Genomic DNA, 12,497 nt, shown 5'->3' with positions numbered 1-12,497 from the left:
CCTTCTTCTCCTTCTATCTCTCTGACTGCTCATTTTCAGTCTTTCACTGGATCTCCTCTCCCTCCCGTCCCCTAACTGTGTGAGTCTCTCAAGGTTCAGTTCTGGGTTCCCTTCTATTTTCCACATGCACACGCTCTTTTGGAGAACTCACTCGCTGCCACGGCTTCAACTCTCATCTCTTTGTGGTTGGTTTCCAGATATACCTCTCCATCCCTGACCTATCAATCAGTGGTATTTATTGAGAGGTTACTATGTGCTGAACACCATACTAAGCGATTGGGAGAGCACAGTACACCAGAGTTGGCAGACACGTTCCCTGCCACAGTGAGCCTGCAGTCATTAGAGGACGAGGAGAGACAGACAGTAATATAAATAAGTAATTTATAATATATGATTTTAAAATATATGCATAAATGCTGTGGGATTGAGGGTAGGGTGAATATCAAATAGAGAAGCAGCATGGTTCAGTGGAAAGAGCACGGGCTTTGGAGAGGTCATAGGTTCAAATCCCTGCTCTGCCAATTGTCAGCTGTGTGACTTTGGGGAAGTCGCTTAACTTCTCTACTCCTCAATTACCTCATCTGTAAAATGGGGATTAAGACTGTGAGCCCCTGTGGGACAACCTGATCACCTTGTAACCTCCCCAGCACTTAGAACGGTGCTTTGCGCATAGTAAGCACTTAATAAATGCCATTATTATTATTATTATTATCAAATGCATAATGGTCACAGGTCCAAATGCGTAGATAAAAATGATGGTATTTTTAAGCGCTTACTATGCGCCAAGCACTGTTCTAAACTCTGGGGTAGACACATGGTAATCAGGTTTTCCCACATGGGGCTCACAGTCTTAATCTCCGTTTTACAGATGAGGTAATTGAGGCACAGTGAGAAGGTTAGCGGCAGAGGAGCGGAGGGCGCGGGCTGGGATTTAACAGGAGAGAAGGGAGGTGAGGTAGGAGGGGGCGAGGTGATGGACAGCCTTGAAGCTGAGATTGAGTTTTTGCTTGATTCGTAGGTTGACAGGCAACCACTGGAGATTTTTGATGGGGAGTGACATGCCCAAAGCGTTTTTGTACAAAGATAATACCATTATTATTATTATTACTCTGAAATTCTCTTCTGCACCAACCACCAACCTGGACATTCCTGTTCTGGATTTAAAGTCCATATGGTGCCTTAATGCCTGGGTGTCTAATATCCAGAAATCTGGGTTTTTAACTATTCCCTTGCCCCCACGGTAAGTGGCATGATGCCGCGATGCTAGGCAGGAAGACTTTTCATTGTGACCCGAGGATATCTAGTTCCATCGTGGACCCGGTCTTGAGCTCATTTCCAGTTATTCACCTGGCATTGGTCTAATTGCATTTAGAGCCCATCCTTGGAGCTCATTTGTTAATTTAATGCTGCCAATCCCTTGCCATCTGATCTGTGTGGGCTTGGGAAAGACTTCAGGGAATATGCTGGTTCTTCCTGTAACAAAATCTGCACGTGCTGTCCTCCTTTTCCCTTCTGTTTGCCCCTCTGCTCCCTCTTTCTCACTCCTGGGTACTGGGAGTGGGCATTCCATGGTTGGTGCAGTTGGGAAAGGGGGCCTGGCCCAGATTGGGCCACCTGCAGTGGGATTGTGGCCAGTTCTTTCCCCAGAAGCTACTTTGCCCCGCTGGTTGGGAATTAACTATGGTGCTACTCTCCCTTCTGGCCTCTGGGTGTAAAGCCTAGATGATAACAATAATAATAATAATTATGATAATAGTAATGATAACTGTGGTATTTGTTAAGCACTTACTGTGTGCCGAGCACTGTACTAAGCACCGGGGTGGGTACAGGCACAGTCCCTGTCCCCATTTTACAGATGAGGTACCTGAGGCCCAGAGAAGTGAAGTGACTTACCCAAGGTCATACAGCAGACAAGTGGCAAAGCTGGGATTAGAACCCATGACCATGCTTATAGAGAAGCAGCGTGGCTCAGTAGAAAGAGCATGGGCTTGGGAGTCAGAGGTCATGGGTTCAAATCCCGGCCCTGCCGCTTGTCAGCTGTGTGACTTTGGGCAAGTCACTTAACTGCTCTGCACCTCAATTGCCTCATCTGTAAAATGGGGATTAAGATTGTGAGCCCCACATGGAACAACCTGATCACCTTGTGTCTTCCCCAGCACTTAGTGCCTGGCACATAGTAAGCGCTTAACAAATACCCAAATTATTATTATTATTATAACCAGAATTCTGCCTCCCAAGCCTGTGCTCTATCCACTAGGCCAGCTGGCCTTAAAAGTAGAAATTGGGGTATTTGTTAAGCACTTACTGTGTGCTGAGCATGTACTGAGCTTTGGGGTGGTTACAAGGTTATCACATGGGGCTCCCACAGTATGAGAATGGGAGAATAGGTATTGAATCCCCATTGTACAGATGAGGAAACAGAGTAACAAAGAAGTTAAATGATTTGCTCAAGGTCACCCCAGCAGCCATGAACCCAAGTCTCCGGACTCCTAGGCGCATACGCTTTCCAGTAGACCACATTCCCAATGTGCTCCTCCCTCTAGTTTATGCTCCTCAGAAGGGGCTGGTAAGTAACCCTCTGGAGGAACAAGGGAAGAAACTACCTACATAGAACATTATGCTGAGGAAATTTGGAATTTCTGATTGAAATAACTTCACGGCAGGGAGGTTCTAGCTCCCCTGTGGCAAACCTGTTAGCATCAAATCAGGAGCTCTTGATAATGGATTTTGCAGGCTGCTAATGAGATCCTAGTGAAGGCTGAACTCTCAGTGGGCAACCTTTAATAGCTTGGAAGACAGGGACCATCGTGAGCGTTTCAGCAAACAGTTCTTGAATTTGTGATACTTGAGCTTCCCCACCTATTAAACCAAATGACTTTCTACGTGTAATAATACTTGTTGAGTGCTTCCTATGTGCTGAGCACTGTTTCAAGTGCTGGGGGAGAAACAAGTTAATCAGTCCTTATCCCACCTGGGGATTACAGTCCACCTAGTTGGGAGCAGGATTTAATCCCCATTTTGCAGATAAGGTAAATGAGGCCCAGAGAAGTTGTTAATTGGGATAGTCGTGGCTTGTTAAGGACTTACTATGTGCCAGGTGCTGTACTAAACGTTGGGGTGGATACAAATAGATCGGGTTGGACACAGTCCCTGTCCCGCATGGGGCTCACAGTCTCAATCCCCATTTTACAGAGGATGTAACTGAGGCACAGAGAAGTGAAGTGACTTGCCCAAGGTCACACAACAGGCAAGTGGTGGAGCCGGGATTAGAACCCGTGACCTTCTGACTCTCAGGCCTGTGCTGTTGTTGCTATGCCATGATGCTTCGCTATAGTTCAGCTGTAGCAAAGCTTTCTCCCGGAGATTGGCGTCCTTGTTAGATAAGTTTAATTGAAGGGCTTTTATGGCTATCTAATTCACTGAAGTAGGTAGAGAGAACTTGTAGTTAAAACATCTACCCATCAAGATAAAAAGCTACCATTGCATAATGGCTTTAATTATGTTTTGATTATATACATTCTTTTCATCACCGTCTATCCAGTTATCGTGCTTAACATTCTGCTACGCACTTTGTCTCAGTTCCCTCACCCCTTGAGCATTTATCATATATACTGACACTCAAGTGGAAAGAGCATGGCCTGGGAATCAGAGGACCTGGGTTCTAGAGAAGCAGCGTGGCTCAGTGGAAAGAGCATGGGCTTTGGAGTCAGAGGTCATGGGTTCAAATCCCGACTCCTCCACTTGTCAGCTATGTGACTTTGGGGTAAGTCACTTCACTCCTCCACTTGTCAGCTATGTGACTTTGGGGTAAGTCATTTCACTTCTCTGGGCCTCAGTTACCTCATCTGTAAAATGGGGGTGAAGACTGTGAGCCCCCCGTGGGACAACCTGATCACCTTGTAACCTCCCCAGTGCTTAGAACAGTGCTTTGCACATAGTAGGCGCTTAATAAATGCCATCATTATTATTATTATTAATCCCCCCTCCACCAGTACCTGCTTTTTGATTGGGCAAGTCACTTAACTAATCTGTGCTTCGGTTCCCTCACCTGTTCTCCCTCCCTCTTAAACTGTGAGCTACATGTGGGACTTGACTATTTTGTATCTACCTCCAGCACTTAGGACAGTATTTGGCAAATAGTAAGCACTTTACAAATACAATTATTATAATTATTTGCTTCCCCCTACCTATCATTTATTTTTGTGTCTTTCTCCCACTAGATTGTAAGTTTCTTGCAGGTAGGAATCCTGTCTACCATCTGTATTGAATTGCACTCTCGCTTAGTACAGCACTCTACACTCAGCAAGTGTTCAGTTACCTTCAACTGAAAGAGAGAAGGATGCTGTCCCTTTGCAAAATGACTAGTGCTATCAATACAGTTTGTGCATCGTCAGTCAGGAGGCTTTGAAGAGGGCCTATTGGATGGGATGATTCCCAGATCTACTTCTCCATCCCTGATCTCTCTAGTTCTCTGCAGTCTCACATTTCCTCCTGCCTTCAGGACATCTCTTGTTGTGATATCCCACCGACACCTCAAACGTATCGTGCCCAAAGCGGAAATCTTCCCACACAGACCTTACCCATCGCCCTAGATAACACCGTTGAACTCCTTGTCTCAGAAGCCTGTAACTTTGGCATGATTTCTGATTTATCTCTCTCATTCAGCCTGCTCATTCAATCTGTCACAAAATTTGTGCTACCGTCATCACACCTCTAGAATCTGCCTGTTTGTTTCCATCCAGATAGCATGCTGATGTAACCATTTTTCCCCTCCTTGACCACTGGATTGCTTCCTCCTTGTCCTCCCTTCCTCCTGTCTCTCCCCTCCCCTCTCCGTACTTCACTCTGCCGTCCGGATCACTTTGCTAAAAAAACTGTTTAGTCCATATTTCCCTACTCCTCAGAAACCTCCAGTGGTTGCTCATCCACCTCTGCATCAAACAGAAACTTCTTGCTATTGGCTTTAAGGCACTTACATAGCTAGCTTTTTCTCTCCTAACTTACTTCACTGATCTACAAGATACTGGATTCTCCTCCTCTCCTGCCAACCTACTCTCTGTACCTTGATCTTGTCTCTCCCGATGCCAACCCCTTACCCAAGTCCTCCCTCAGCCCTGGAGCTCTCTCTCCCTTTATATCCAACAGACAGTCATTCTCCCCCCATTCATTCATTCATTCATTCATTCAATTGTATTTATTGAGCACTTACTGTGTGCAGAGCACTGTACTAAGCGCTTGGGAAAACCCTCTTAATATCACATCTCCTCCAAGAGGCCTTCCCTGACTAAGCACTCAATTCCCGTATCCACCTGTCCCTCTGGGTTGACTTTTTACTTGACTATGTACCCCTTAAGCATTTTATAATAAGAATTATTATTATGGCATTTTTAAGTGCTTATTATGTACCAAGCACTGTTCTAAGTTCTGGGGTAGATACAAGGTAATCAGGTTGTCCCACGTGGGGCTGTCTTAATCCCCATTTTACAGATGAGGTAACTAAAGCACAGAGAAGTTAACTGGCTTGCCCAAGGTCACCCAGCAGATGAGTGGCAGAGCCAGGATTAGAACTCGTGACCTTCTAACTCCCAGGCCCAGACTCTATCCACCTCACCATGCTGCTTCCCATTTTGATCCTCACTCTAGCCCCACAGCATTTACATACATATTCTTATACTCTACTATTTCCCTTACCTCTAATTTATTTAAGGACTGTAATCTCCTTGTGGGCATTGATCACACCTACCAACTTTACTATAGTGTCCTTTCCCAAGTGCTTGGTACAGTGCTGTGCAAACTGGATGTGCTCAATAAATACCACTAATTGATTGGACATGGCTCCTCCTCTAAAGAAGTTTGCAGTCTAATGGGGAGTTGCAGTGTGTTTTTACTGGTCTGAGTGGTTGGAGGATTATTTGAAGCACAGTTGCAAAAACATAGAACTCCCCCATCCCCTCCCTCCACATCCATACGTAATCAAGAACTGGTTTAACTAGACGTATGACCCGTATTGCCCTAGGAGATCTTACCTCCATGCTGTTCTAACCTTTTTTTGAGGGAATGACCCATGTGGAGAGCCAGACTGTGAGCCCCATGTGGGACCAAGACTGTGTCCAACCTGATTAGTTTGTATCTAAACCAGTGCTTTAAACAGTGCCTGACACATAGTGCTTAGCAAATGCCATTATTATAACTATTATTATTCCTGAACGGGCCCACCCCACTGTCTTCATTCCTCTTTCTGTAGCCCGTCTCCTCCTCTCCCTCACCTACGGGACCTCTGCTACTCCTGCCACAGATGCGTTTCCTGGGAATCTGTATTTGGAAAGTATGTGTAACCAACATGTACTCGGATTCGGGAGACTCTCTGTAACCCTGTAACTGCCTTCCATTTTAATCAATCAATGGTATTTTTTATGCTATTTGTTAAAGACTTATCTTAGTGCTGGGTAGATACAAGTTTATCAGTTGGACACAGTCCCTGCCCACATGGGACTCAAAGTCTAAGTAGAAGGGAGTAGGATTTAATCCCCGTTTTACACTTGAGGAAGCTGAGGCCCCGAGAAGTGAAGTGACTTGCCCAAGATCACTCAGCAAGTAGTTGGCAGAACCGGTATTAGAACCCAGGTCCTCTGTCTCCCAGGCCTGTGCTCTTTTCACTAGGTAATGCTGCTTCCCTTTTTAATAATAATAATAATGATTTTGGTATTTGTTAAGCGCGTACTATGTGCAAAGCACTGTTCTAAGCGCTGGGGAGGATGCAAGGTGATCAGGTTGTCCCATGTGGGGCTCACAATCTTAATCCTCATTTTACAGATGAGGTAACTGAGGCACAGAGAAGTTAAGTGACTTGCCCAAAGTCACACAGCCGACAAGCAGCGGAGCTGGGATTTGAACCCATGACCTCTGACTGTTTGAGTGCTTACTGTGTGCAGAGCACTGTGCTAAACACTGGGGAGAGTTCAATACAATAGAATTAGGAGACATATTCCGTTCCCACAAGGAGCGTACAATCTGGAGGGGGAGACGGACATTAACTTAAATTTTAGCAGAGAAGTTACAAGCCCAGTGTTCTTCTTGGTCTTGATGAAATGGGCAGCATCTTTACACCCTATTGTCATCTTTGGTTTTATTTTGTGACTTGTATTTTATTTTTTAATTATTTAGGGAGGTTTTATAATAAAAATAATAATAATAATAACAATAATGATGGCATTTGTTAAGCGCTTACTCCGTGCAAAACACTGTTCTAAGCACTGGGGGGGATACAAGGTGATCAGGTTGCCCCACGTGCGGCTCACAGTCTTCATCCCCATTTTACAGATGAGGGAACTGAGGCTCAGAGAAGTTAAATGACTTGCCCAAGGTAACACAGCAGGCATGTGGGGTAGCTGGGATTAGAACCCATGACTTCTGACTCCCAAGCCCGTGCTCTTTCCACCGAGCCACGCTGCTTCTCTGCTTTATACTTACATGACTTTTCACTTTGCTTATTCTATTGCAGTGCTTGTCGGCCGAAGAGATTTTTTCCACTCTTGGAGTTTCCAACGATACCCAGATAACCAGTGAAAACTTCTCAACAATATGTCCTGCAGTCTTACAGCAGCTGGTATTTCACCCTTGCAGTGCTCCCTCAGAACAGAGTCATAAACCGGCAACCCCAGAAGGTTTGTAAGAATATTTTTCTCCCAAGGTTGGAAATTGCTAGTTCATCCTTCTGCTTTAACACTTCTAATTGCTTATCCTATGGCAACCTATTCTATGACAGTCTTGGCCTATCATTAAATATTTGACTTTGGTCCCGAAGACTTTTTTTTCATTAGCTGGGGAATTCTGAAATAATACCCAGTGGAAAGGTCTGAGGCATAGTATGGCTGTGGGGGGGAAGTTATTTACTACTTTTATATTTCAGAAATCCTGAATAATGATGTTTGTGGTCGTTAAGGAGAGTATCGCTTTTAAGGAAAAGTGTGTATTTGCAGGTAAACTTGTAGATACGGTATGTGTTTTCCCCAAATGAAGTACATTGTTTTTCTGCACTGTTTCTAAACCATCGCTCTGCCCCATCTCCCCACTCCAAAGGCCGCCCACTCCTTTGTAATTAAGCAGAAACTCCTGACCGTTGGCTTCTCCAGGCATTTCACCAGCTCTCTTCCACCCTCCTTGTCCTCCCTCTTCTTCATTTATTCATTCGCATCTATTGAGCACTTACCATGTGCAGAGCACTGTACTAAGCACTTTCCACTACTCAGCTCACATGCTTTGCTCCTCTCCTCTGGGGATGACTTCATCACTTTGCTCCTAGTGTTGTCTTCTACTGCTGAACTCTCGCTCACACCCTCCCCAGACCTCTCCCGAAACTCCAGCCCCTTTCACATCTGACAGACCACTGCTCTCCCCATCTTCCAAGCTCTTCTGAAACCACGTCTCCAGGAGACCTTGCCCAATTGATTTCTAATCTCTTCATTTCATATGCCCCCCACCTCTTCAATAATTTTGTGCTTAACTACTAACCCCCATCCAGGCCAACCATCACTGTGGTACATATGTACATACTCTATTACTTCCTCGAAGATATAGTTGACTTAAATCTCCCCTACTAGATTGTAAACTCCTTGAGGGCCAGGATTAGGTCTTCTAACTCTGGGTCCTCTCAACACTGCTCTGTGTAGTGCTCTGTCACAGGAAGCACTTGATAAATATCATTGATGCAAATTTGGGTCTAAATTTATTTTTCTAATGAAAAGATTTCTTCACAAATTATCCTTGCCCCTTGGAGACGAAGTTCCTACTTTCAGGTCACAAACCAAAGTATGAGTTGGCTAGAATATCCTTGTTTGTGAATTCTGCCCGAATAGCCTAAGCAGTGCCCTGTATAAAATTATAATCCTAGGTATTCTGTAGACGCTGAGTAATCGGGGAAAAAAGTAGTACATGTGAGTTAGAAAAGAGCCAAGGAGAAAGTAAATCTTGCCAATTGCGGAGGTCAGCAAGGGTTGAAAAGTTTAAAAAAGAAATTTGGTATATGCATAATCCTGAATTTGAAAGTTAGTTAATTTTGACATTTTGAGTAACACTGAATTGTACTGCATTTGTTGTTTTTATTGCATTTGTTACTTTCTGCTACGCACTTTATTAAGCTCTTGGGGAAATTGTATTAGAATATTGAATTAGGCACAATTCCTGGTCCCCAAGGGTGATTCAATCTAAAAGAAGGTGGACACATGTTAAATTTAGCAAAAATAATAAGTGGATTTTATTAACAACAAGTTTCAGTGCACAGTCCTGCTAAAGGAACACATTTTAAGCTTCTAACTTCTCCAGCCAGAGCTTTCCCTAGTCTGGCTTCTTCCCTTTATATTCTCTTGGGAAGAGAATTCACCCCAGTTTTGGCAGGAGAGGGAGGGAGTGGGGCATGTCTGTCAACTCTGCTGTACTCTTCCAAGCGCTCAGTACAGTGCTGTGTACATAGGAAGCACTCAGTACATACCATTGTTTGATGCAGTAGTTTTTCATTTAGTAATTATAGTCAGAATATTTCAGCCTCTGCTTCATTTTCTTTTGCAGTTTGGGGATATGGATTCCTCGCAGTGACTATCATTAATCTGGCCTCTCTCCTTGGAGTGTTTTTAATTCCTTGGGTAAAGAAACCCTATTTTCCCAAGATTTTGACCTATTTTGTAGGCCTGGCCATCGGGACTCTCTTCTCAAATGCAGTTTTCCAGCTTATTCCAGAGGTAAGGCTGCGGGTCCTATGTTTGGGTGATAATAATGCAGAGAGCAATTTGAATCTGTGCGCAATTTAGGAGCTCTCATCACTCTCACAGGCTGTTAGTAGCTGGAATACTTTCTGCAGAAGAGAAAGCTGGATCCCAGTAAAGATCCTGAGCTACAGAGCTGAATTATAGAGAGAATATTTCTGAATTTCTTTTTTTTAAATGGCATTTGTTAGGCACTTAGTATGTGACGGGCATTGGGGTAGATACAAGTTAATCTGGTCGGACACAGTCCATGTACCACATGGGGCTCCCAGTCTTAATCTGCATTTTACAGACGAGGCAACTGAGGCCCAAGGTTGCCCAGCAGACAAATGGTGGAGCCGGGAATAGAACCCACGTCCTCCCAATTCCCATGTTCTATCCACTAGACCATGCAGCTTCTCTATTCTGGCTCTTCACATGTGCTCAGATAACTAGCTGACACTGCTGTGCTTCTGAACTTTTTATACCCTACTATTTACAGATGTGGATATTTAACTTTATGGGGTTATCCTTTTTAGGACATATAAGTCAATTTCCTTTCCTGAAGCGAGATTAGAAAAGAACTGCAATTGCTAGTTGGAGCTATGGGTGAATCACGGGATAGGTCTGACATATTTGTAATGTATTGAACGTTGCTAGTGGCTTCAGGAAAGAAGGCACTCTTTTACAATTCTCTGGAAATTTCTCAGGTTTTCTATTAGAATGAGTTAAATAAGTGGGGATCAATGTTTGTTTCAGTTCCTCCAAGGCAGATATCAAAATGGCGCTCTTGAAGGAGTATGTTTTTTAAAATAGAGAGAGTTTACAGTCCTCTGCAGACTATAAGTGGAAGCTCATAATGGTCAGGGAACAGTCTACCAACTCCTTTATATTGTCCTCTCCCAAATACTTAATAAAGTATTCTGCACACAGTATGTGCTCAATAAATACCATTTATTGAATGTTTTTATCTAAAAGAAATCTCTGGGGGTCAGATTTAAATTAACTTTCCTTCTCATAGAACGCCAGCTCAACCAAAGACATGTGAGTCCTTGTTAGGAAAAAAAGGTGGCGTTAGCCCAGTGGTATCATCACAGGCTGGACAGGGATTGATTTAATTGTGTTGACAAATGTGGAGACTGACTTCTCCCATTCCTAATTTTGGCTCTGGTTGCAAGTTAGGGGCTATACTGTAAGCTCGTTATGGACAGGGAATGTGTCCACTAATACCATTGTAGTGTACTCTCCCAAGCGCTTAGTACAGTGCTCTGCATGTCGTAAGTGCTCAACAAATGCTACTGATTGATGGGGAACCGTATTCGCTCTCCTCTGCCCCAGAAGAATGCCTGGGAACTGGACTGAAAGAATGAGTGTGATTTCCCCAGGGACCTGAGGTGGAATCACAGTAGCAAAGATGATGGTGGGGTGAGGGGATCTGGTTTGTGGGTTCTAAACTTGGATGAATTTGGATTTGACCTTTTGACTTTTTCTCCATAATGATAATAATAATGACGGCATTTGTTAAGCGCTTACTATGTGCCAAGCACTGTTCTAAGCTCTGGGTAGTAGTCGTAATAGCATTTATTAATTGCTGACTGTGGAGAGCACTGGGAAAGAATACAGAGGTGGGAATTAGACCCAATCCCTGGCCCTTAGCGGGCTCCCAATCTAAAAATACAAGCGGGAAAAGGGGATTGGTGAGATAGATAAGGAGATGTGAAACTTCCATTCATTCCTTCTCCCTAATTCCTCCCCCAACGCCAACCTCAACCCCTGAAAAATATCCCCTCTGACTACTATCCTGGTTAACCTCTCCTATTCTCTCTGTCCCAACTCACATCTGCCTCCAAACCCTTGTTGTTACTTACAGCTAATAAATCAAGATTAGTTATTGAAAAATTTAGGTGGCATCTTTTAGCTCTGAGGGCTCCAGGCTGGACAAAACTGAAACAACCCCCTTCCAAAATGAGAGAGAGTACACAGGTGGCTCCCTTGACACCCATATCCATAGACCGGTGACTTTAGTATTTCCACAACTGGGCTTCCTGTTTCACCCCACAACAGATGGCACTTGTAGCTTATAAATCAGTCAGTCAATCATTGGTATTTATTGAACACTAAGTATGTGCAGAGCACTGTACTAAGTGCTTGGGAGAGTCCAGTACAACAGAATTAGCAGACATGTTCCTCTTCCATTAAATATCCATCTTTTAGTCTTCTAAAGCAGATGCTTGAAGACGTTTGGGTTTTACCACATTTGACACTTACTCTGGGCCATCCAGAAAAAGTACCATGGAGTGTATGGAAGTTTAAAAGTAACAAGGCCCAATTCTGCTTTCACAGTCAAATTCACAAAGGTGCACAGGTTGGGAAGGTTAGGTTCATTCATTCGATCATATTTATTGAGCGCTTACTGTGTGCAGAGCACTGTACTAAGTGCATGGAGAGTTCAATTCAGCAATAAAGAGAGACAGTCCCTCCCCACCGGGCTTACAGTCTAGAAGGTCGAGGCCTCTGGTGTTGCTTGAAAACCATAGTATTTGCAGTGTTTGTTTCCTGAAATGCAGATGAATGAGACAACTTTACCTGACCTTCTTTTTCCATTCACCTAGGCATTTGGATTTGACCCAAAAGTGGATAACTACATTGAAAAATCAGTTGCTGTGTTTGGTGGATTTTATATCCTTTTCTTTGTAGAAAGGGTGCTGAAGATGATATTGATGACTTATGGACAGGTAAATGGGCCTCCTCTTCGATGTT

General features: G+C 43.9%; 1 protein-coding gene across 1 annotated transcript in view; it reads left to right on the top strand.

Moving 5' to 3' along the window:
* The window catches only part of SLC39A8 (solute carrier family 39 member 8), a 58,704-nt gene that overhangs the window by 30,739 nt on the left and 15,468 nt on the right, over positions 1–12,497 (top strand). The window contains exons 6-8 of the mRNA XM_038769196.1: positions 7,502–7,664; positions 9,565–9,734; positions 12,350–12,472. Of these exons, the coding sequence (XP_038625124.1) occupies positions 7,502–7,664; positions 9,565–9,734; positions 12,350–12,472 (456 nt within the window). The remainder of the gene's footprint in view (positions 1–7,501; positions 7,665–9,564; positions 9,735–12,349; positions 12,473–12,497) is intronic.

This window comes from Tachyglossus aculeatus, chromosome X5 (genome assembly GCF_015852505.1).
Source record: "Tachyglossus aculeatus isolate mTacAcu1 chromosome X5, mTacAcu1.pri, whole genome shotgun sequence".
NCBI classification, from domain to species: domain Eukaryota; kingdom Metazoa; phylum Chordata; class Mammalia; order Monotremata; family Tachyglossidae; genus Tachyglossus; species Tachyglossus aculeatus.
This window is presented reverse-complemented; position numbering and strand designations above follow the sequence as displayed.